At 40.5% G+C, this 26,332-nt stretch overlaps 1 protein-coding gene across 1 annotated transcript in view; it reads left to right on the top strand.

Moving 5' to 3' along the window:
- zcchc7 (zinc finger, CCHC domain containing 7) overlaps positions 1–10,952 on the top strand; it is a 299,729-nt gene extending 288,777 nt beyond the window's left edge. Inside the window, exons 7-9 of the mRNA XM_080189647.1 lie at positions 7,165–7,260; positions 8,464–8,581; positions 9,890–10,952. Coding sequence (XP_080045773.1) covers positions 7,165–7,260; positions 8,464–8,581; positions 9,890–10,464 — 789 coding nt within the window. The 3' untranslated portion in view covers positions 10,465–10,952. The remainder of the gene's footprint in view (positions 1–7,164; positions 7,261–8,463; positions 8,582–9,889) is intronic.
- The last annotated feature ends 15,380 nt before the right edge of the window (positions 10,953–26,332 follow it).

Below are 26,332 nucleotides of genomic sequence, written 5' to 3'. Positions count from 1 at the left end.
TTGGCCTTCCTAATTGCTGTACCTGTATAATAACTTTTCATATTCATTGTAAAAGTACATCTAAGGCTCTTGGAACATGAACACTTGCAGGTTTCACATCCTGTAAAATAAATATGTTCCAACCAAGTTAACCGGGGTGAATTGACACCTCTCTTTGTCCCAATCTTGAGTTGGTAATAGAAAATTTGAATTTAAAAAGGTGATATTGCACAGCAAACAGTGATAGTCTCTGGGCTGTCGTGTTGCCCAGCATCTGGTCCAGTTTAAGCGTACACTAACAACGTGAAACACTAGGCTACTCTCGAAACATCCAAGAGCAGCCCTCGTACGACCCATCACGAGTATGCCCCTTGTTGGACAACAAGACAGACCGAAGCACCTGTGGATTAAAAGAGAAAAACATCAATACCACGCACATCCTTATGCAAACATTCAAGGGAATCCCCAGAAGCTCAAAAGTAAAATAAGTGAGCCAGAAAATATGTTGGAATATATTAGACAGTGTTGTTTAAGGATTCTCCTTTAAGAACTCTCAGTTTGCAGTATTGAGGTCTTCTGGTGGGTTTTTCAAAATGCCATTTTTGACAGAGATAAGGAGAAATTCCTTCTGAGGGTAGTGAATTTGTGGAATATTTTACTGCAGAGGGTTGGACTTGGTCGTTAAGTATGTTCAAAGCTGAGACAGACATATTTTTAATCACTAAAGGAATCAAGTGTTATGGGGGTAAAGCAGGAAAGTTGACATTTATATCCGACCAGTCATGATGTCATTCAGTACACAGTCGCGATGGGCTGAATGGTCTACTTCTGCTCCTATGTCTTATGGTCTTACAAACAGTTGAGCTTTGATGAGAGAGGTTTCAGAAGAAAGTGATAGGGTAAGGCTGTTGCCCTGTGTCAATCTTTCTCTTCCTATGTCAAAATCCATATATGGGCCAGTGTCTGTGGGAGTTTGCGCATTCTCCCCGTGCTTGCGTGGGTTTTCTCCGGGTGCGCTGGTTTCCTCCCACACCCCAAAGATGTGCTGTTAGGCTGATTGGCGTAACAAATTGTCCCTAAATTAGTTTCCCCTCAATCTGGTTTCCAATGTGGAGTGCCATAAGCGTAGACAAGGGTCATGGGTGGAAGAGGGAACTCACAATGTTAAAATGGCGGCGCGAGCTCTTTGAGCCGAAGGGCCTGTTTCCCGTGCTGTTGTTCTTTGTTTTACATTCGAGCTGGATCACATGACCTCTCTGAGATCCACAGACTCGCCGTTTCTGTAAGCTTTGCTTAGCAAAGAAGCGTGCTTTTCAAAAATGTTTAGTACGTATAATGTCCAGCTGATGACACAAATTAATATTTTATGTAATACATCCTCATAACATCTGCTTTTCCATTCTTATGATCAGAGTTACTGATTCTGTACAATTGAACCATCTACACATCTTACTGTGCCTCCAAACTGAGAATAATATGCAAATATGATGTAGAACTCTTTCTGTCTTCATCCACCGACAAATCCCTGGGAAAATCATGTAATCTGCCAGTTGGAGTACGTTTCCTTTATCGGTACTCTGCGTCCTATCTCCCAAACCATAACTACAAGTCAGTATGTGTGTGTGGGTTCCTCCAGGTGCTCTGGATCCAAAGACTATGTGCAGGTTAGGTTGATTGGCCATGCTAAGTTGCCCGTTAGTGGAATTAGCAAGATAAATGCATAGGATTATGGGGATAGGGTCTGCCCTTTCAGAGAGTCAGTACAGACTCATTGGGCCAAATGACCTCCTTCTGCACTGTAGGATTCTATGATTCTATATTACGGTAACTACTCGCAAAAATTCCCTTACTGTGACATTATTATCTAATCCTGGGTTTTACTCATCACTAAATTAATATGGTGTGCTCCCTTGTTGATTCAAATACGTATTGTTCCAAAAGCATTACTTTCCAGAAATGCATTGCTTTACTACTTGAGCTGTTATGCTTCTTCCAGTTTGTAAGACAATTAAAGTTTCCCACTGTAACCACATTGTTTCTGCCACATGCTTCTCTGATCTTTGTACATCCTCCACTACATCACTGTTAGGTCTGTAGATAACTCCCAGCATTGTCTTGCTTCCTTAGTTCCACCCATATTGTTTCCACTACCTGATCAACCTTACTAAAATACTTTCTACTGTAATAGTTGTTCCAATATTGCTCCTTCTACATTCTCCCAATTTTCCTGACCTTTTTAAAGTTCCTGTGGCCTGCACTATTTATCTCCAAGTCATGCTCAGCTGAGGCCAGTTTGCTGCAATTGACAGCTACTGTCATATTCTTTAAGGCCATTGGCTGTCACATTTGCCTGCATAACAGCAATAACTACATGTAAAAACTGTGAAATATGTTGAGATGTGAAGGTGTTAAAATTACTTTCTAACTACAGATTTGTTCTTAAATTCATTAACTGTGTCAGTTTCGCAGAATTTCAAATGAAGAACAGAGAGTGCTGACACAGAACTGTATTTGCAAACAAAATGACCATCGTGATCAGGTAGATAGCAAGCACATTCACTACCTTCAAAGACCTTTTATCCTCACCCAGTTCATGGTGCACATCTTCCTCAAGACATATACTTCTTTATCCATCTCTTAAATGATGCATACATAACCATACAGATTGGGAGCAGGAATAAGCCATTTGGCCCATCAAACCTGCTCCGGCATTTTATAAGATCGTTGCTAATCTGATAGTGGTCTCAACTCCACTTTCCTATCTATCCCCTGTACCCTTTGATTCCTTGTCAATCAAGAATCTATCTAACTTAGTCTTAAAAATATTCAGTGAAATTATTATGAACTACTAAACAAAGACTACCAGCTGATGGTCTTTTCATCAGCAATTATTTTCCAAGTCTGATTATCCCAGAATTTCAGAAATCGATCATTGAATTTTACTCCAGAGTGAGAACGTTTTTTTCTTCTACAGTATTTATCCATCAAATGGCAAATTTTGTGTACCTGCTTACATATTCTCTGTAGTCGTAAGAGAGCTTTTCTTTCTATTTCAGTACACCCAAATTCATCATCCTATTGTTTGCTGTTGTGCTGATCTCAACTTATTTGTATTTCACAGATCTTGGCTTTCCCATTCTACCCTTAGTTACTGTTTTTGAGAAAGCCTTTGGTGACCAGTTTACTTCTTGATTTCTGTACTTTTGTGCTGGTCACTTCCAAAATATTGAGCAAGTAACAATAAACTGGGGCTCAGGTGACACCACGTAACATTATTCATCCATTTTGATGTGTAACGTTCTTTCAAAACATTGTGTACTCTGACCTAAGTTGTTTTATTTTTATTCTCATTCTTATTTCAAATTTTAATCTTGGTTTTAGATTTCATAAGATATTTAGTTCAGAAGATGAAAATACAACTAATATTAATCATGGTCTACTTCTTCTCATTTGAGTACCCTGATAACTGTGTGCTGCTGTACTTCCCATCATGTCCTATCTTTACTATATTTGGAACAAGTTCCACAGCCACTTGAAAGATGTACTTCCAAACTGTATTTTGTTGTCACAGCTTGTTTTTTCAATTATCAAATGTTTTGATTCAGGGTAGGAAGTTTTTGTTTAATTTCAGTGCTCCCTTGTAACTCTTTTTCAAAATTGTACCTTGCACTCTTAAGAGCTGAAGAGCTGTTGTTATGTCCCCTGTGTTCCTAAGGAATAGTAAAATAATTGTTAGTGTTATTAATATCATTAGTTGACTGAAAAATATTATGAAGTTTCACTAGGGAGCAATATTTTGAGTATAGACTGACAGTACTTGACCCTTTAATGCAGAAGATAACTTTTAAGATTTGAGTAGGAAACAGTGTGTGCTGTTTCAAGTAGAAAGTAAATAACGTCTTGGTACTTTATTGGCAGGAAATTGCTTTTGCTTCCCCAGTGTAGAGATGCATCTCAAGTGCATAGGATATTACAAGAGATTATGAATTTATAAAGTCATCTAAGATCTTTCCACTTAATTTGATCCTTATTAAATGTTAAAATGCTGCCTATACTTCCCCATCTCTCAGATATGGTACTGCTCTTTGAGTATGATAATTTGTGCCTAGTTCAGAGAATACTGCTAACTCTGTAGCTATCTATGGTGACAGATGATAAACATATTAAGTCTGTCCTCTCTCCATGCATTACTGTGAAAACAGGGTCGGGCTGCAGGAAATCAGGATGACGTCACTGAATGAACTGGTTCAATTCAAAATTAGAGGAAGTGAGACAACTCAATTGGAACATATTGGATGAATTTGTTAGTTGTTTTGAACTTTTAGATTGTTTGAAGGGGAGCTAATATAATTACATAGAAATGCCACCTATATAAATCCATTAATGGAAAAATGAGTGGCTTTATATATAAAAGGTGTCATGACAATAAGCTGATTATTGTTTGGTGAGTGCGAAGAGCACAGTAAGATTTGGCAAAATTGGGCTGCTTTACAAACAAACAACATAGCTGTAACATAAAGTTCAGGATGTGACATGCTTGAACTTATCTTTCAGGGAGAAGCATTGCAGGTGAAGACAAGTAGCTAGGATTATTTTGGAGTATTCTCTCCTATTTTCCTTCATATCCTCTTCAAGCCCACCTAAGAATATGTCAGGAACTGCAGCACACTGAAAAGTATTGAGGGAGCTTGGGAGAAATATCCATACATCCCTGAAGACAGCAGGACAGGGAGATAAGGTGGTTCAGAAGTAAATAGGATACTTGTCTTTATTCACCAAGACATTGAATATAAGAGCAGGAACGTTATGATGGAGCTGTATAAAACACTGTTAGAGTACAGCTAGAACACTGTGTGCAGTTCTGGCCACCACTCAATAGGAGTATTTGTGTGGGTTTCCTCCCACAGTCCTAAAGATGTGCTGGTTAGGTGCATTGACCATGCTAAATTCTCTCTGTGTACTCAAACAGGTGCCAGAGTGTGGCAGTTAGCGGATTTTCACAGTAACTTCTTTGCAGTGCTAATGTAAGCCTATTTGTGAAACTAATAAATAAATGAACTTTAACTCGCCTATGAAACCTACCTCCAGTTCTTTTGTCCCTAATCCCTTTAAAATTGTTGACAACCCAACCTGCCTTCCTGGCCCAGTGCTAGTTGATATTGGCAATTGGTAATGTCCTCTGGTACTATCCAATTCTCTTTAAAAGCTGCCATCATCATCTTTGGTGAGTGGGTGGGGGTGTGCCTCAGAGCTTTCCTCTGAAGTGTTGACAGGGTCTCAGTGGGAGCTGTGGTGGGGGTGGGGGGCGACTCCTGATGGCCTGGCCTTATCAAGGTCATTTCCTGCAAAACAAGGTACATGGTTCAGTGCAAAGGAGGGACAAGTCTCTGGGCACATTGCAACTTACAAGATAGGTCATATGATTGAATGTTTTGTGGCTCGTCACCTCTGTGGTACACCCCGACCTGGCTGTCAGTCACGACTCTCTACTCAGACTCCCCTGATAGCTCCATTGCCCACTCATAAGAACAGAAGAACATAAGAAATAGGAGCAGGAGTAGGCCATCTAGCCCTTCGAGCCTGCCCCGCCATTCAATAAGATCATGGCTGATCTGTTGTGGCTCAGTTCCACTTTCCCGCCCTCTCCCCATAACCCTTAATCCCCTCTCTTATCAAGAACTCTCAAATGGAATGAGGAGGTGAAGCTCAAGGACCCCAATATTTGCCTTGTAGATGGTGGAGAGGCACTGGGGAGTTAGGTAAGTTATTTACCACAAAACTCCCAATCTTTGACCTGCTGTTTTGCCACAGTATTTATGTGGCTGAATTAGTCCAGTTTCTGGTCAATGATAACCGCCAGAGTGTTGATAGTAGGGGACTCAACTATGATATTGTCATTAAATGTCATGGAGAGATTGTTAGATTCTCTCTTGTTGAAGATGGCCATCACCTGGCACTTGTGTGGCACAAATGTAACTTACCACCTATCAGTCCAAGATTAAATATTATCCACGTCTTGTTGTCTGTGGACAGGGAGTGGCAAATGGTGCTGAACTTTGTACAAATATCCCACTTCTGATTTATAATGAAAGGAAGGTCATTGGTGAAGCAGCTGAAGATATTTGTCCAATAACACAGTCCAGTTACAGGCTTGGGTGGTGTGGTGAGGTGCTTTAAATGTTTTACCACAGATTATGTGGAATTCAGGATACTGAATTTAAAGATTCAGTACCCTCAATGTCATTGCTAAAGCATAAAACAGTCAGCAAATCTGTCACAACCCCACTGAAAGAAATTAGGTAAGGGATGTTCACAACTTTCTCATCAAAAAGAGGTAATATACCTGAATAATTACTTCTGGACAAATACAAGTAGCAGTGATCAAGCTGTCTATCATAGCCCCTGCCTCTCGGTCCTCCCTTGATGCTCTTAGCTGAATGTCCTGGAGGTCTAAAGCACAAATTAAAAGGTGGTCTGTGATGAAACATAAGTGGTTTGGTTATTAAAAGCAGCAGAAATACCAATGACGTAAATTAGCAGTAATAACCGTACAGCATTTACTGTTAACAATACTGTTTGCAGATAACCAACCAGTATCTGCCCAAACTTGTTATTTTCTTATTACTGAAATGGACCTGACATTTTAACAACAAATTTGTTTGGGGAGGGGAGAAAATTAAATATGTTTGTTTCAATCCTGGCACTTATCCCTGATTTACGGCCTCTAAAAATAAGCATTAGAACTTTTAAAGTTTGCAACTCAAGAGATGAGCCGTTCACCCCAACATGTGTACTAGCTCATTCAAAATGAACCAAATTGCTCACAGTCTCCTCAGAGCTCCGCATTTTCCTCTGCTTCAGCTATTTACAAAACACGACAGAGGATTATATACTGTGTTGACAACAAGCTATCAGCCATTTAATAAAGCTGTCTAGATTGGGAAACATTTTTCAAGATTGGGGTTAGAACATATTGTCATGTGCTGCATCTGATCATGATGTATGTTACCTGATGATACTGGTTGGCCAAACTGGAAAAATATTTCTCACATATATGAGCCCAAGAATACAATTATTTTACAATGACGATATTTTATTTGTATAAGTATCTGTATTTGTGATATTTAGATTGTAGTGTTTCCAGATGATTCTTCAGATTGTCACTTGTCATTTTCCATGTTGCAGACCAGTCAAGGACCAATTATAAATGGATGTTCCCAGCCTGCTGCAAAGGAATCTGTATATTGCTACAACTGTTCAAAAAAAGGACACTATGGCTACGTAAGCTTCAAACATTGAATTATCTAAAATTCCAGTTCAGGTGTTCAAGTGTAATGCACAGTTGTAGAATTTAATTAAAAACAAACCCAGTGACTATAATATTGTATTTCGGATAGAACATAGAACATTACAGCGCAGAACAGGCCCTTCGGCCCACGATGTTGCGCTGACCAGTTAAAAAACAATGACCCTCTAACCTAAACCAATCCCTTTCCATCCATAAACCTATCCACGGATCTCTTAAACGCCCCCAAACGAGGCGCATTTACAACTGCAGCAGGCAGGGCATTCCAATCCCTCACCACCCTCTGGGTAAAGAACCTACCCCTGACATCCGTCCTATAACTACCCCCCCTTAATTTAAAGCCATACCCCCTCGTGCTAGCTTTCTCCATCCGAGGAAAAAGGCTATCACTGTCCACCCTATCTAAACCTCTAATCATCTTATATGTTTCAATAAGATCCCCTCTTAGCCGCCTTCTTTCTAACGAAAACAACCCCAAATCCCTTAGTCTCTCCTCATAGGACCTCCCCTCCATACCAGGCAACATCCTGGTAAACCTCCTCTGCGCCCTCTCCAAAGCCTCCACATCCTTCCTATAATGTGGGGACCAGAACTGCACACAATACTCCAAGTGCGGCCACACCAGAGTTGTGTACAGTTGCAACATGACGCTGCGACTCCTAAATTCAATCCCCCTACCAATAAACGCCAAGACACTGTATGCCTTCTTAACAACCTTATCTACTTGGTTCCCAACTTTCAGGGATCTGTGTACACATACACCTAGATCCCTCTGTTGATCCACACTATTCAGAGTCCTCCCATTAGCCCTATACTCGACACATCTGTTATTCCTGCCAAAGTGAATTACCTCACACTTCTCCGCATTAAACTCCATCCGCCACCTCTCGGCTCAGCTCTGCAACCTGTCCAAGTCTCCCTGCAAACTATGACACCCTTATGATACTAGTCAAAAATCCAGTGAGCTCAAAGTACAATCTGAAATGTTACTGTTCTCAATAATTCAGTATCAAAATGTTTACTTGAATGTTGCTGCATTTGCTGATTACTGATGACTTCCAATACACTGGCATATGGTGGATGGGGAGAGTAAAGGGGAAACAATCAGATATTTTCATATCTCCCAGATTGGGTATGTTTATCTTTATATTAAAGAACAAAGTTTTGATGATTTTCAGGAATGTTCAAGCAAATGGATGCAAAGTCATACCTTCCCGACATTACCATTTGTGTGTTACTATGACACTAAGCGTGATATAAAAATGAGGGAGCGGAGGATACGGAAGAGAGTTAAAGGTTAGACCTGTTTAATGTTGGAAATACAAGGAACCGCTCTGTAAGAATTATTTATTTGTAACGTGTGTTTTGATATAGAGCGTTGTGAAATTGAGGCACACAGGTTCAGTCTCTAATCTCAACAGTGCTGCTGTATTAATCTGAGCAATACCAATAGCAGGCTACTGTCACAGGACTGCAAATCAACAAACTGCAGAGTGATATGAAAAGGGGCGAAGGAAGAGGAAATGCATGAACCAGGGTGACTGCTGATACCCATCACAGAATGGTAGCAGCACAGAGGAGGCTATTCGACCCATCTTAACTGCACTGATTCTCCAACAGAGCAGTTTACTTACTGCCACTCTGGGTCTGTGCTTGCTAAACCCTGCAGATTCTTCCTTCTCAGATAATAATTCGATTCCCTCTTAAATGCCTCAATTGAACCAGCCTCACTGCACACTCAAGACAGTATGACCTAAATTCCAAACACCCGCAGCGTGAAAATGTTTTTCCTCATGTCTCCATTGCTGCTTTTGACCATTACTTATGTGAAATCTGTACCTTGTCCAATAAAAATCTATGGATCTCAATATTGAAAATTTTAATTGACACAGTATCCATAGTCCTTTGCAGGAAGAAATTTCCAGGTTACAACCCTCCCTGGTGTGAAAAAAATGCTTCCTTATTTCGCTCCTCAATGGCCCCGTTTTAATTTTAAGAGTATATCTGCCTATTCTACATTTCCCCCTTCAGAGGGATTAGTTTATCTGTATCTACCCTATTGAATCCTTTATCATTTTAAACACTTCAATTAGACGACCTTTTATACTCAGGAAAATACAAACCAAGTTGGTGCAACAGCAGTGCTAGTTTGTATTGATAACATATTAACCTACTGATATTGAACTAGACTTGCAACCTAGAGGTCACGAATTGAAATCCCACAATGGCAAAACTGAGTTTAATAAAAAGGATCATCTGTGGACTAACATCACAAAAATTACTATGAATCTGCCTGATTGTTGTAAAAAGCTAACTGGTTCCATAATGAACGTAAGAGTAGGGAACTTGTTCCCTGCATTTACCTGGTCTGGCTCCAGCCCAACACTGTGGCATCCGAAGTACTATTTTTTAAAATAATAACAGTATATACATAAGCTTATGTATATTGGCGTATATATTCTTGAGCTAATTAGAAAATGTGGCAGTTGCATTCTATGCTTATAATCTTCATCTTCAAAGTGTACTTTTGATATGATCACAGCCCATGTTAAAAAAAAGTGGAAGCCAAGTTTCTTGAACATTAATTTTGCCTTCTTCCTGCAGAGCTCCAAGATGCTGGGATTCTGGAAACCAGCTGTCTAAATAAGAGAACGCGCAGGGAGACTGCAAATGAAGAATCGCTTACCAAAAAAGCAAGAAAAAAAAGGAAGAAAGAGTTGCTGAAGAAAAAAAGGGTAGAACAAGGGGGAAAAGAGTCCAGAAGAAGCGATGGGATGGCAAAACGCAAAAGGAGGTGTTACCATCAGACATCCCACTGTCCCAAAACCTCTAGTGAAGGTGCTGAAGAGGATTTTCCAAGAGGATTTGCAGCCCAGTCAGTAACAATTAGTGCCCCACAATATAAAACCCAACAGGGCCCTCTGTTGTTTATGCACAGTAATATCACACAGAATGAGGAACATCTAGATCCAATAAGAAGAAAGAGGAACAAGATCAGGAAAAAGAAAAAACATGCAGAAAGGGAGATTATAGACTTGACAAAAAGGAGAAGGGCTAAGAAAACAAAAGTACATGTCAGGGAAGGAGAGCTGTCAGCCCCAGATAATGTTGCAATAATGAAACGGAAAAAAAAGCGCAAGAAACAATCTAAAACTATATCTCAGGAATCTGTAAACTAATAGAAATAGTGAATAGTTGCATTTGTTTCTGGGAGGGAACAGCTTCTCAGCAACAATACAACCCTTGTTTTTAATGTAAAAATCATTGTACTAATTCACTGTGATATGGAGTTTCTGAGTTTGCACACACGCAAAGAGCACCAGATGTCACCAGGCTTCACCCAATAGGAGAGTGGGTAAATTTGAGAGTGAATCACCCTGGGTTGTGTTTTCACTGGGAAGGGAGAGGCAGTGAACTCTGTGTGCAGGGCATCTGTACAACCTCTAAGCCAAGCCCTGATGAACAGTGAAAGGAAAGGAGTAATCATTTTTGCATAGAGCTGAATTGTTAAGTTTGATGCAGTTTAGATAAGTATTCATGCTTGTTACATTTTGTATGGTTAGAATAGTTTATTCCTTTGGTTACCTATCATCAGTAAAATGTCTGCTTTGGCTTGTATTATTGTTTATGTGACTTCTTTACAAGTTATTAAATATTTCAACATTTACCTTTGCATAACAAATTTGTTCAAGCAATATATAGGGGTAGATACTCACTCAACACACTGCAATAACAACATGGATGTATATGTTCTATTTTGTTATCTTGATCTGTTGAATTCTAAGATTCTGCTTAAGATCTTAAAGATTCTGCTTTTAAATTTACTTTCTAATTTTTGGAACTCTTGGGTGGCATGAACCATGACTTCTGCCACATCTCACACATCTTCATTCTCTCAAAACTTCAGTATGCATTTATTTATGTTCCCAATCCTGATTACTGAAATATCATACTATCTAGGAACACTATAATCAGCAAAATTCACAGAAACACACGTTGGAACTGTCCTGCCACAATATAACCCTTTTATCTAACTCATGCAATACGAGATATTAAAACTTAAACTTGCATGGTATGTAAATCTGAACTGTCATCTTGGTGCATTATTCCTTTTTGTCCTCTCTGCAGCCTTCAGCAAACCACCTTTAATATCTCTGCCCTCCAGTTCAGTGGAATTATCTCATTTGGTTCCACTCTTAACCACTTGATCGTAGCCCATCATCTCTAACAATAGTTCCTTTCCCTCACAGTATTATTTATCAGAATCTTTTGGAGGGGGCCACCATCATCTTTCCAAGAAGGCCACTCGGGCACTTGACAGGCTAGCAGTAGGCCTTCCTCCAGAATCATGGTCCCCAGGAGTCTGCCAGCCTCAGCTGTGAATCAGAAGGTGAAAGGGTCTGAGGGAGGAACCTAAAACAATTACAGTCATCAAGGAAACTGTACTGAGAAAATTATTAGAACTAAGATCTAATGTCCCCAGGCCTGATGGACTTCATCCTAGGGTTTTAAAAGAAGTGGCTGCTGGAATAGTAGATGCATTGATTCTAATTTTCCAAAATTCCCTATATTCTGGATAGGTTCCAACATATTGGAAAAGAGTGAATGTGATTTCTGCACTTAAGGAGGGATGGAAGCAGAAAACTGCAGGTCGGTGGCCTTAAAATCTGTTGTAGGAAAACAGCTTGAATCTGTTATTAAAGAAGTTGTAGCAGAGCACTTAGAAAATCTCAGTGCCATCAGGCAAAGTCAACATGGATTTGTGAAAGGGAAATTATGTTTAAGTTTATTAGAATTCTTTAAAAAAGTATAAGCAATGTGGATAAAGGTGAACATATGGAAGTGCTGTTGCTTATGACACTTGACAAGACGCCAGATCAGAGTTTAGTATGCAAAATAATAGCTTATGGTGTAGTGGATAACATATTAGCATGGATAGAGGAATGTTAAGGTAACAAGAAACAAAGAAGAAGCGTAAATGGTTTTCTTTCCAGTTTGTAAAATGTAACGAATGTAGTGCTGCAAGGTTCAGTGCTGGGACCTCAACTACTTCAATTTATATCAATGACTTGGTGAATAGACTGAAGATATGATTGCTACATTTTCTGATATCACGAAGTAGGATGGTAAGTTATGGAAAGAACATAAGGAGCCTGAAAATGGATATAGATAGGTTAAGTGAATGGGCAAGAATTTGGCAGATGTAGGAAGATGTAGGAAGATGTAGGAACTTGTCAACTTTGGTAGGAAGAATAGAAAAGCAGCAAATTATTTAAATAGAAAGAAATTACAAAACTGAGGTACAGAGATATCTGGGTGTTCTAGTACATGCATCACGAAAGTTATGCAGGTACAGCAAATGATTAGAAAGGCAAATAGAGTGCTGTTTATTGAAGGGAAATGGAATATAAAAGTAGGGATGTTTTGCTGGTTGTACAGTTGGTGAGACTGCATCTGGCATACTGTGTATAGTTTTAGTCCCCTTATTTAAGAAAGGATATGAATGTATTAGAAACAGTTTGAATAATTTGACTGATTTATCTTATGAGGCAAGGTTTGACCCGCTGGGTCTGTTTCATTGGAGTGCAGCAGAATGAGAGATGATCTTATTGACCAATAAGATCCTGAGGGGACGTGAAATGGTTCATGCTGAAAGGATATTTCTCCTTGTGGGAGAGACTAGAACTAGAATACACAGTTAATAAAGTATTTCCCATTTAAATCTGAAATGCAAATTATTTTCTCAGAGTATTCTGTGTTTGAAACTCTGTTCCTTAGTGAGAGATGGAAGCAGGGTCATGAATATTTTTAAGGTAGCAGTAGATCGATTATTGAGTAACAGAAGAGACAAAGGTTATGAGGAATAGGTGGAATATGGAGTTGAGGCCACAATCCAATCAGCCATGATCTTATTGAATGGCAGAGAAGCTTGAGATGCTGAATGGTTTATTCCTGCTCCTAATTCCTGTGTATGTTCATATGACATCCCAAGGTGCTTCACAGGAAATTTGTCAAGCAAAATATGACGTCAGGCCACATAAGAAAATATTAAGACTACAAAATAAATTTCTAGCTGTGTCTTAAAAGAGGAAAGAGGCAGAGGTTTAGGAAAGGAATTCTAGAAATTAGGGCCTAGGTAACTGAAGGCATAGCCTCCAATGTTAGAGCAATGATGAAAGATCTCTGACCTCTTACTCATCCTCAGTTAAGATCTGAAGGAGTTTACAGAGGTAAGGAGGGGTAAGGCTACTTGAAAACAAGGGTGAGAATTTTAAAATTGAGGCTTTGGCTGTTGGTGAAGCAAAGTAGGTTAGTGAGCACTGGTGAACAGGATTTAGTGGAATAAGGAAGTTAGGATAAGGGCAGCAGAGTTTTGGATGCACACTATAGGAGGAGGAAAACGGGAGTCTAATCAGGAAAACATTGTAATAGTCAAGGGTAGAGATTTTAAAAGACGAGGGTGTGGGCTTCAGAGGGAGATGAGTTGTCAGATGCGTGGTCATGTCATCTTCATTGTATGGAAATAGAAGTGAACACTCTTGATGTTTGAGTAGTATGTATGTAGTTGGAAGTTCATATTTTTAAATGCAACACCACAATTACAAAAAGTCTGGTTCAGTCTCAGACAGCGGTCAGAGTGCAGGATGTATTTGCTAAAAGGAACAGAGATTTTCCAAAGGATTCAGTTGGAGTCAATTGATTCCTTGTAAAGGGTTGCAATACAGTTGATAACTCACTGGTGTTTTACACAGATCTCTTGTATAAGAACCCAGTGTGATTTGACAGGACCGTCCTATAGGATCCTTATGGCTGTTAGCTAAACCTACCCAGTGGTGAGATGCCAGTAAAACAGGACTTGGAACAGCTATCATGCAGCAAAGACAACCAGTCTAACTAACAGTCTAAAGCACTAATACAAACTGAACCATACTATGCACAGCTTATTACCTTTGCTAGTAAGCATTTCAACCGATACCTGTTTGGGGGAGAGAATGTCCAAAGATGTGCAATTTCATAGAATCTCTACAGTGCAGAAGGAGGCCATTTGGCCCATCGAGCCTACACCTATAACAATCCCACACATACCATATCCTCCTAACCTCACATATTTACCCTGCTAATCCCCCTTAAACTAACGGACAATTTAGCATGGCCAATCAACCTAGCCTGCATAGAATCCCTACAGTCCATTCAGCCCATCAAGTTTGCACTGACCACAATCCCACCCAGGCCCTATTCCCATAACCCCACATATTTAACCTACTAATCCTCTGAAAGTAGGGTCAATTCAGCATGGCCAATCCCGCACATCTTTGGACTGAGGGAGGAAACTGTAGCACCTGGAGGAAACCTTATGCAGACACAGGGAGAATGTGCAAACTCCACACAGTGACTCAAGGCCGGAATTGAACCCGGGTCCCTGGCGCTGTGAGGCAGCAATGCTAACCACTGTGCTACCGTGTTGCCATGGATTTATGCAGTAAAAACATGGGGTTTTGGGGGGGATGGTGATGAGCCTAGGTAAGAGAATTGGTCCAGACTCGATGGGTCAAATTGCCTCCTTCTGTACTTAAGGGATTCCATTCTACAGTTCCTAACTCTTTACTGGATCCGTTACACATTCAGTAGTCATGCTCCAAATCTTGGCAGTTAAACTTTCCCACATGTTTATCCTGGGACCCTCAAACTTTTTATTCACAGGATTTATGAAAACTCAGATGGTACACTATCAAACCTGTTGGACAAGGTTGGTTCACTGGAGAGCCAAGCTACTGACAGTCACTAAAGCAGATGTTTTACCTTTTGCATGGGGGCCTAAGTTCTCCAGTGCAAGTTGAATCCTTAACAACCTATGCTTAAAAATATTTTTGTCTCAGTGCCAAATGCTGCTCTCATCTTTGGATCCTCTAAGTGGATTCAACTAGCTATGCTTCTAAATCTTGAAGGTGAATTGTTTTCCATGAAGTGATCCATTCACATTTTGAGACTATAGGCGTGCACTGATCACAGACATTTTGTAAAGACTTCTAGAGCAGCAGTTAGGCCAATAGGTGATATCTTGTACTGGGATTGCTGAGCAAAATTCTGGACAGAGATAAGATTTCACCTATGGCAGTGTGGAAATAAGACACACTTGAGGTCAACAGCTTGCATATGTAGCAACCTGACAGAGCTCACTACCTGAATTATATTTGATTGGCAACTTCTTAAAGCCTGACCATAAACCACCTATAAAAGTTAAAATATTCAGACAACCTGATACTATCTGTCAAACATTAATTGCACTATAAGAGACTAGTGACCAGCATATTCAGTGGATTTCCTTTCCTGTGCAAAATCAGTTATAAATCATTGATACGGAACAGATATAAAGAACAAAAACAGCCCGGGAAACAGGCCCTTTGGCCCAATGAGCCTGCGCTGCCATTTTAACATTACCAGTCCCCCCTCCACCCATGACCCTTATCTATGCTTATGGCATTCCACATTGAGGGAAAACTAATTTCGGGACAATTTATTACCTCCAGTCAACCTAATAGCATATCTTTGGGGTGTGGGAGGAAACCGGAGCACCCGGAGAAAACCTACACGAGCACGGGGAGAATGCGCAAACTCCCACAGACACTGGCCAAATCCATGTGTCTGCACAGCAAACAGTGATAGTCACTGAGCTGTCGTGTTGCCCGGCATCTGGTCCAGTTTAAGCACACACTAACGACAAGAAGCACAAGGCTACTCTCGAACATCCAAGAGCAGCCCTTGAACGACCCATTGTGTGTATGCCCGTTGTTGGACAACAAGGCGGACCAACTTAAAACCTGCGAATTAAAAGAGAAAAACATTAGTATCATTCCACATCCTTATACATTACCAGGGACGTCCCAATGCTAATGAACCTTATTTAAAACAATCTCCTATATCCTCCCATCTCCAACCCACTCATGTGCTTAAGTAACTCTTAAACAAGTCCAGCGTGCCTGCCTCCACCACCTTGCTTGGCAGAGCATTCCATAGCCACACTACCCTCTGTGTGAAAAACCTCCCTCTAACATCCGTGTTATACCTCTCCCCCCTCACCCTAAGCCCGTGGCCCCTCGTACTGTGCGTTTCTAACATAGGAAATAGCTTACCACTGTTTATCTATACCCTTCATAATCTTATATACCTCTATTAGATCCCCCCTCAGTCGCCATCTTTCAAGGGAAAACAGCCCCAACTTGCTCAATCTTTCCTCATAACCTAGTCCTTCCATATCAGGCAACATCCTGGTAAACCTCCTCTGCACTCTCTCCAGGGTCTCCACGTCCTTCCGGTAGTAAGGCGACCAGAACTGGATGCAGTACTCCAAATGCGGCCTAACCAATGTTCTATACAACTGCAACATTAGACTCCAGCTCTTATACTCTATACCCCTCCCTATAAAGGCTAACATACCATAAGCTTTCTTTACAACCTTCTCCACTTGTACTGCCACCTTCAAAGACTTGTGCACTTGTACCCCCAGGTCCCACTGTGTTTCTATACTCTTTATAGACTTACCCTTTATCATATAACTCCTCCCTACATTATTCCGGCCAAAATGCATCACCTCACATTTATCCGGATTAAACTCCATTTGCCATATATCTGCCCAATATACCAGCCTATCTATATCCCGTTGTATTGCCAGACACTGCTCCTCACTGCCCGCCAATCCAGCCATCTTAGTGTCATCTGCAAATTTGCTGATCACACCACTTACTCCCTCTTCCAAGTCATTTATATATACTACAAAAAGAAGAGGTCCCAGTACTGAGCCCTGTGGCACACCACTAGTGACAGACCTCCAGCTAGACAAGGACCCTTCCACTACTACTCTGTCTCCTCTTAGCAAGCCAGTTCTCAACACATCTAGATACCTGGCCTTTATCTTTTCCACCAACCTACCATGAGGGAATTTTCTGTTGTCTACTGAAATCGTAATTGAGGCTAGCACAACTATTTTAGCTATATGCACTAGTTTTAATAAAAGAATGCCTAAAGCACATACAGTATGGGTAAGCATACTTCATTCATTTCACAGAATCTTAGAATTGTTAGAGCGCAGGAGGCCGCCATTTGGCCCATCACAACAGCACCGGCTCTCAATGAGCAACTCACTTGGTGCAATTAGAACCATAGAAAATTACAGCTCAGAAACAGGCCTTTTGACCCTTCTTGTCTGTGCCAAACCATTTTTGCCTAGTCCCACTGACCTGCACTTGAACCCTATCCCTCCACACCCCTCTCATCCATGAACCCGTCCAAGTTTTTCTTAAATGTTAAAAGTGACCCCTCATTTACCACTTCATCCGGCAGCTCATTCCACAATCCCACCTCTCCCCCTTTAAACTTTTCTCCTTTCACCCTTAACCCATGCACTCTGGTTTTTTTGTCCCCTAGCCTCAGTGGAAAAAGCCTGCTTGCATTCACTGTATCTGTACCCATCAAAATCTTTATACACCTCTATCAAATCTCCCGTCATTCTGCTCCAGGGAATGAAGTCCTAACCTATTCAATCTCTCTCTGTAACTCAGCTTCTCAAGTCCCGGCAACATCCTTGTGAACATTCTCTGCACTCTTTGAACCTTATTTACATCCTTCAAGTAAATAGGTGACCAGAACTGTACACAATACTCTAAATTCAGCCTCACCAATGCCTTATATAACCTTACCATAACACTCCAACTTTTATACTTGATACTCCGATTTATAAAGGCCAATGTACCAAAAGCACTCTTTACGACCCTATCCACCTGTGACGTCACTTTTAGGGAATTCTGTACCTGTGTTCCCAGATCCCTCTGTTGAACTGCACTCTTCAGAGTCCTACCATTTGGCCTTCTCCTGCCTTCTTCTCATAATCCTGCAAATCCTCCTCTTTAGATAAGTCTAATTCCATTTTAAATGCTTTGACTGAACCTGTCTCCACGTTTCAGGCACTGAATTCCAAACCTTAACCATTCGTTGCATATTTGAATTTACTTAACAAATATCTACCCTCATTTAGATTTCAAGGAAGTAAAGCACTCTGTGATTGAAAACACTTTCATACTCTGCTTTTTCATTTTGCCATTTTACCAATAAAATGTAAAATAAAGTTCACATGCAAAAACTGCAGACGAGTATTATATCAGCCATGATCTTATTGAATGGCGGGGCAGGCTCGAAGGGCTGGATGGCCTACTCCTGCTCCTATTTCTTATGTTCTTATGTTCTTATTATGGTCACATGACCAACAATTGCCTCTTTCATTTACTAATCGGAAATGCAATTAACCACATCTGGATTTCCAGTGTAACAACAAATTGATCCACTGTGGCATAAACTGTCTCCTCCTTTTGCAATTATTCAGCAGGATTTGGACAGAGGAGAATGTAGACAGAATTACTTCAATAAATTAGCACTACAAAATGAAGCAGCTGTCATTTTCATGGACTTAAGTCCATACAATTTCTAGTTTCTACACAATGTTTTAAGTAACACAATTGGAGAAATATACTAAAGCAAACATTTGCAAATGCACAGATGTGAAAATCTAATCTTGTTACAATATTTATTGCTCATACAGAATTGTAAGTGCAAGCCTCAAAAGATTAACTATATTCCCAATAAAGCTGTCACCAGGACAGGCAATGAATACACCATTTCAGGGAGAAAACCTTGGTTACTGGTTGGATGCTTCACTCTGGTAATTAATGATTAATCTTTATCTTCGCTGAATTAGTTTCTAACATTATTGCTATATGGATTTATAGTGAGATGGTGGAGAGAGAAAATTCAGATTATATCCTAAGACCTGAACTCATCAATCTTAAGGCAGTCTGTGCATGTCATGTTTTCACATTATGAAGTAAAAAGGCCACCTGTAATTGTTGGTTCTCACAAGACCACTTTAGTATTGCTGTAAAAAGAAACATGCTGTTGAAGCTATTTGTCTTGCACTCACCAGGACAAACACAAGAATTCCAAATTTCGAAGAGAACAATTTATACTGCATGAGAAAAGGGGTTCTGATTGATGGCCAAGTCTGGTCTGATTGGCCAAGATAATGTCATAGTGAATGTAGCACTATGCTTTTGTTTATTCAAAAAAGGTGCAACGTCTAGATATATTCCATTTGCTTGCAGAGGACACGTCCCTGAATATATGTAGCTTCTAGCAAGTGCATGCTACATTGTTTTTAGAGGAAAAAAGGTTAGTCTGGTACTAAAAAACTAATAAAATTAAGGTAGTCTAATTTAGAAATGAATATAGAAAAGGTATGATGTACCTGGACTTACAAAGGTACAAATGCATAGAAACACATATAACCACTATTAGAGATTTTGAATATGTATATTTGAAAAAATTCTGTACATTTGGCCAAATACAGACTACCCCAAGGTATAATGGATGAAAGCTATGTGAGATGAACCACATTCTTTGAGAACAATATGGCCACAGAGCATAGTTTTTATCTTAGTTCTAGACACTAAATGAATGGGACAATTCATTTTCTGTTGATAAGGGATGCTTAGCAGATGGTGAGAACAACAACTCTTGAACTCTACAGAGAGACAGTAAGAAAGTTACCTTTGAACTCTATTACTTACGTAATAGAGGTTGCTAAGAGACAAGTAGGTGTGAGTATACAGACCAATGAATTCTCATGTTGTCTAAGTATAAAATCTAATTGAACAAGACAAGTAATCCGTATTAACATGATTGGTCCATCCTATTAAAATGGACAGAGTAAGTGGACAGATGATTTCTGAAGAACTATAATTACAGAATGTCTTGATAATTTAATTGAGCAATTTGAGCTGTCTTAAATTAATCTTCCTCCATGGTGGAAACCAGGTCTGGGTCAATAAAATGTCTTCAGCCAGAAACTACTGTCTCCTACAAGTTGTTTATATTTGCTGAGCTGTATTAATGGAGAGAAATCTCCTGCATGAAGCCAACATAATACACAGCTGTCTGAAAAACTCCTACAATTATGAACGTGACTGATAATTCTAAATTGGTTGTTAGTGTAATTCTTAGGATTTAGGATTGTTCAACAAGTACTGCCCAATCAAGGAATAACATCTAACTTTAGACATTTATGTTCACAGGTCGGTTCAGTATGGTTAGTAGCCTACCCTGTTATGAACAGCTGAAGGGACATGCTGTTTGATATGATCTGCCAGTTGTTGGGATGTTCATGGTATCATACCAGCACTGAAATTGCTGTTCATGTTGTGTGGTAGCAGAATGTCTTTTTGGGTTAAGATTATCAACCAAATAATCTCACAATGTAGCTCATTTACGTTTGCTAGAAGCTACCCTAAATAGAGCTTGCAGGGGAATTAAGAAAATTATTTTAATACAGTAACTTCACAACCTCAGGATAGCCATTGAAGTACATTTGACATATGATCACGACTGGAAATGCAGTCATTTTGCACACAGCAGGCATCCGCTAAATGGAATTTGACAGTTGATCGGGTAACTTGCTGTATTAATGTTGGTTGAGAAAAGAATATTGGTCAGGGTATTAGGGAATACACAAGTGCGCTACTTCAGATTATGGTATTGGATCCTTCAAAAGCTTTTGAGGGCAAAAGAGGCTTTGATTTAATGTTTTCAAAAAATTAACCTTTTATACATGTTGTTACCTCAATATTGCACTGTTGTGTCAGCCTAAATTGTATGCTGAAGTCACTGGAGTACTTGAACTAAGATCTTCTGACTAAGAAATGAAGTGCTACCATTGTGCCATGATCAATACCTAAGGTAAGAATTCTTCAAGCTGATGAATTATTTCGAGGAAGGTCACCAGGCTTCGGGTTCAGAGAAATAGCAGGGCATATATTCCAGACCCAAAAGCCCAAAGAAGCACGATCCATGTGAGAGATGGGTGGCGAGCAAAGCTTTCTCCACAAATGGCCTACCAGAAATGCTGAAGGGTCCCTCTGCTACTATGTAGAACAAAAGGTGTGACCTGATTTACGGGTGTCAGCTACGGGTTATGCGCAAGCACTAAAAGAGGGCTCTGTGAAAATTAAAAAACTAAAAGGGTGCTGCTGATTTGGCAAGATTGATGCAATAATTTATGTTCCTTATAGATATATTATTTGGCCTATTACATGTGGCTGCTGGGAGGTAAACCAATGCAAGGAGCAGAGTCAGGGTTGCCTTTTGGGACTCCAATTTACTTAAATGAGGAGGAAGAGAGTGTTGACTTTAGGGACCCCACTCCCCCACATCCATCCCAGCCAGGTGTACAGCTCAAAGTGGGCAACCCTGGGCCTCAGAATCAATATCATTGGGAGTCTCCAGGATGTTGGTACAGTAACTCTGGCAGTAAGCCTGATGCCACAATCTCAAACCAAACAAAACTTTCTGTGCCAGGAAAAACTGCATGGTGTTTAAAATTTACACCACCAACAGGTGGCACAGTGCTAGGGACCCAGGTTTGATTACGGCCTTAGGGGCGTTTGTATGTTCTCCCCATATCTGTGCCCACAGTCCAAATATGTGCAGGATAGGTGGATTACAGGGATAGGGTAGAGGGGACGACATAGATGGGATGCTTTTTGGTGCAGACTAAGTGGGCCAGATGGCCTCTTGGGTTTCTTTTATCTGCTTTTTAGCCAGAGTACAGACCTTTTCTCTGCTTTGAGGGAGGGGTGATGAGGAGGGTGGGGGGATAAAGAACAAAGAACAATACAGCACAGGAAATAGGCCCTTTGGCCCTCCAAGCCTGCGCCACTCATTGGTCCAACTAGACCATTCGGTTGTATCCCTCCATTCCCAGTCTGTTCATGTGGCTACCCAGATAAGTCTTAAATAATCCCAGCGTGTCCACCTCAACCACCCTGCTTGGTGGTGGTGGTTGGTTGGTTGGGGGGGGGCGGGGGGGATGTGAGGGGGGAGGGGGGCTTGCAGGGAGGATCAGGATTTTCCATAGGTGCCCACCGAGACTGGAAATTCTGTCAAATTTTCTATCCCAATAGTGACAGGCGGGACTGGAAAATTTGCCCCAGGCTTTCTAACTATAAATAAAACTTAGATTTAAAGAAAGTGAGAAATAAAACTAAAATAATACATTTATAGACTAGCAACCTTAATATTAGACTGCAAATCAGCCTAGCTTAATACTGAAAAATAGTAAAAAAGTAATTGCATTTCCTTATGTTTCAACAAATATCAAACGTTCTCACATTTCTCATTCTTTCCTCAGTGATAAATAGATTTTTTAATAACAAGTCAGCAGACAGTCCAAAGCAGTTTATTTTTGCAGTGGTTTTAGAGAAAAGCTTAGGGTCATTTAACTCTTAAAAGGCTTAATCCTTCAAAATATCCTTAGACGGTCATATTCTTACAAGGAATAGGCAGATGAGGACTGGCAAATGTAGGGAGTCAAATGAGGTGGAAATGGAGATGAGGGGGTTGGACTATGAAGAGAGACTAAATAGACTGGGTCTGTACTCGTTGGAGTTTAGAAGGATGAGGGGGGGGATCTTATAGAGACGTATAAGATAATGAAAGGGATGGATAGGGCAGAGGTAGAAAGATTCTTCCTGCTCAGAAAGGACAGCAGGACTAGAGGGCACAGCCTCAAGATAAGGCCGGCGGGGGGGTCGGGGGTGCAGTTTAGAACGGAGTTGAGGAGGAACTTCTTCACTCAAAGGGTGGTGAATCCCTGGAATTCTCTGCCCGTTGAAGTAGTGGAGGCTACCTTGCTAAATATGTTTAAGTCATGGGTAGATAGGTTTTTGACAGACAAGGGAATTAAGGGTTATGGGGAGAAAGCGGGAAAGTGGAACTGATCCACTTCAGATCAGCCATGATCTTATTGAATGGCGGGGCAGGCTCGAAGGGCTAGATGGCCTACTCCTACTCCTATTTCTTATGTTCTTAAGCCGCTGAATGAAGAGGCAGGAAGTGCAGAAGTTGTGAAGGTCATTCTGGTAGAGTCATCCACAGAAATGTAACAACGGCAACATTGTGTTGACCATTTAATACCTTCAATCCAATTTTATTTCTCTCCTACTTACCTCTGAGACACCACTTCATCTTCCATTTATAAATCCTCTTATCAACATTTCACAGGATGTTCACAAAACATCACTGAGATCCAATCTGGTTATTTCACAGCATCACAATGTCAATGAAAAAGCTGTATGACAGGCACCTGAAGCAATATCACCTGTTTTACAATACTAACCAAAGCCAAAAGGAAGTTTTAATGAAAGGTCATCAACCAGCATGTTTTTTTATTTCTGATTTCCAACATCTACAGTACTTTCCTTTTCAGGATTTCAGCAATATGGCTAATATTTGCACTGAGATTGCACTGAAGTGGCATTAGTAGATTTGCAAGACATCAGGTACAATTGAGCAATTCCCCATCCTTGCTTGCCAAGGAAAGATCTTTTCCACCATTGTACTCAGAGCACCAGGGTGTTATGGTAATGTTACTGGATGAATAATCCAGAACCCCCGGTTACTTGTCTGGTGACATTAATTCAAATCCCACCAAGGAACTGGCGAAATTTAAATTCAATTCATAAATCTAGAATTAAAAACGAATTTCAGTAATGGCAACTATGAACTGATTGTTGTAAAATCCCATCTGGTTTACTAATGACCTGGAGAGAACTAAAAGGTCTTCTTGTTTTGGGCATTGCTGGCCAACTCGAGGATCTTGGCAATCAGGTATAACTTGGGAAAATATAAAGTTATTCATCTTGGCAAGAATAAGAAAAGTATGACTGAAACAGGTAACAATTGCAGAATTCCTGAGGTGAAGTGGGTTTGAGGTGTTCTAATGAGTTAGTATGCAGGTACAGCACATAATCGGGAGGGCTAATTGAATGCTATCCTTTATGAGATGAATTGAATATAAATGTGACAACTTCCAAGAGAGAATATAACCACTTGGCATTCAGTGGCATTACCATCACTGAATTCCCCATTATCAAGATCCTGGGAAGTTACCACCAACCAGAAACTTAACTGGGCCAGCCATAAAAATTCTATGGCTACAAGAAGTCAGAGGTTGGGAATTCTGCAGCAAGAAACTCACCGCCTGACTCCCTAAAGTCTTACCATGAGGCACAAGTCATGAACATGATGCTTACTCGCCACTTGCCTGGTTGACTGCTCGACACAATCCAGAGCAAAAACGACTCACCTGGTTGGCCCCCATCCAACAACTTAAACAGTCACTCTCGCCATCACTGACACAGTGACAGTAGTGTGCACCATTTACAAGATGCATTGCAGCAACTCACCAAGGTTCCTTTGACAGCACCTTTCAAACCCGTGACCCCCTACCACCTGCAAGCCACACATGATTCCAACTTGAAACTATATTGCCATTCCGTCACTGTTGCTTGGTCAAATTCCTGGAATCGTTTTCTAACAGTACCGGATTGCAGTGGTTCAATGAGCACTTATATTACCTTCTCAAGAGCAATTAGCAATGGGCACAATAAATACTGGCCTAGCCAGAGACACCCACATCCTGTGAAAGATCAAATGTGAAAAAGGGTACTTCTGCACAACCCTAAAAGAAGCAATTCACTCAATCAACAATCATCCTACAGCTTACTCATCTTCACTTTAACGTTGATAGTCAAACAACACATTGCCAGGGCATTATATTCTGATTCTTGTAATTGCAAAATTGCAAAAGCTCAGTCTGCAGGTGATCAAGAAGGTGAATGGAATGTTGGCCTTTATAGCGAGGGGGATAGAATATAAAAGCAGGGAGGTCTTGCTGCAACTGTACAGGGTACTGGTGAGGCCGCAACTGGAGTACTGTGTGCCGTTTTGGTCCCCTTGCAAAAGGATATATTGGCTTTGGAGAGAGTACAGAGAAGGTTCATCAGGCTGATACTGGAGATGAGGGGGTTAGCTTATAAGGAGAGATTGAGTAGATTGGGCCTGTACGCGTTGGGCGTTTAGAAGGCTGAGGGGTGATCTTGTAGAGACTTACAAGATAATGAAGGGGCTAGATAGGGTAGAGGTAGAGAGATTCTTTCCATTTAGAAAGGAAATCAGAACTAGAGGGCACTGCCACAAAAATGTGGGGGGGGTGCAGTTTAGAACAGAGTTGAGGAGGAACTTTTTCTGTCAGAGGGTAGTGAATCTCTGGAATTCTCCGCCCATTGAAGTGGTGGAGGCTACTTTGTTGAATGTGTTTAAGTCAAGGGTAGATAGATTTCTGATCAATAAGGGAATTAAGGGTTATGGGAAGCAGGCGGGTAAGTGGAACTGATCCACTTCAGATTAGCCATGATCTTATTGAATGGCAGGGCAGGCTTGAGGAGCTGGATGGACTACTCCTATTTCTTATGTTCTTAATTGACTGAAATTAGCAGCTTTCATCATTTTTTACCATTGCCTGATTTTACCCCTGCTTCAGTGCATCTGCTGCTGAAACCGTCTCCAATGTGTGTGTTACCTCTAAACTTGACAATTCTAGCGCACTCCTGTCTCCCATCTTTCATCCTCCATAAACCTGAGCTCATCCAAAACCCTGCAGCACGTCCAAACTCACACCAAGTCCCATTCACACATCATCCTTTGCTCACTGTTCAACAAATTTCAGTTTTAAATTCTCATCCTGTTTTCAGTCCCTCCATGGCTTCACTCTAACTTCCTCCAGACCTATAATCCTCCAAGATATCTGCACCCCTCCAATCCTGGACACTTGCATATCTCTGATTTTAATCGCTCCATCACCAGCAGCCATGTCTCCAGCTGCCCAAGTTTCCTAAATCTCTCTCTCTTGCTCTCTCCCCTCCTTTAAGCCTCTGCTTAAAATCTACCACTTCGTGTAAGGTGACCACAAACTGCCATAACATCACATGTGGCTCAATTTCAAATTTTGTTTGATAACACTCCAGTGAAGTACTGTTTCCATATTTTACAATATTAAAAGGTGCTATAGAAATGAAAGTTGTTGTTATAAATGCCTTCATTGCAACTTAAGACACAAGGACAGAATTATTAAAATGTAAATATTTTATTTATTTTTTTAAATGTAGT

Source organism: Carcharhinus amblyrhynchos, chromosome 5 (genome assembly GCF_965287045.1).
Source record: "Carcharhinus amblyrhynchos chromosome 5, sCarAmb.v2.hapA, whole genome shotgun sequence".
Taxonomy (NCBI): domain Eukaryota; kingdom Metazoa; phylum Chordata; class Chondrichthyes; order Carcharhiniformes; family Carcharhinidae; genus Carcharhinus; species Carcharhinus amblyrhynchos.
Note: the sequence above shows the minus strand (reverse complement) of the source record. Positions and strands in the feature narration are given on the sequence as shown.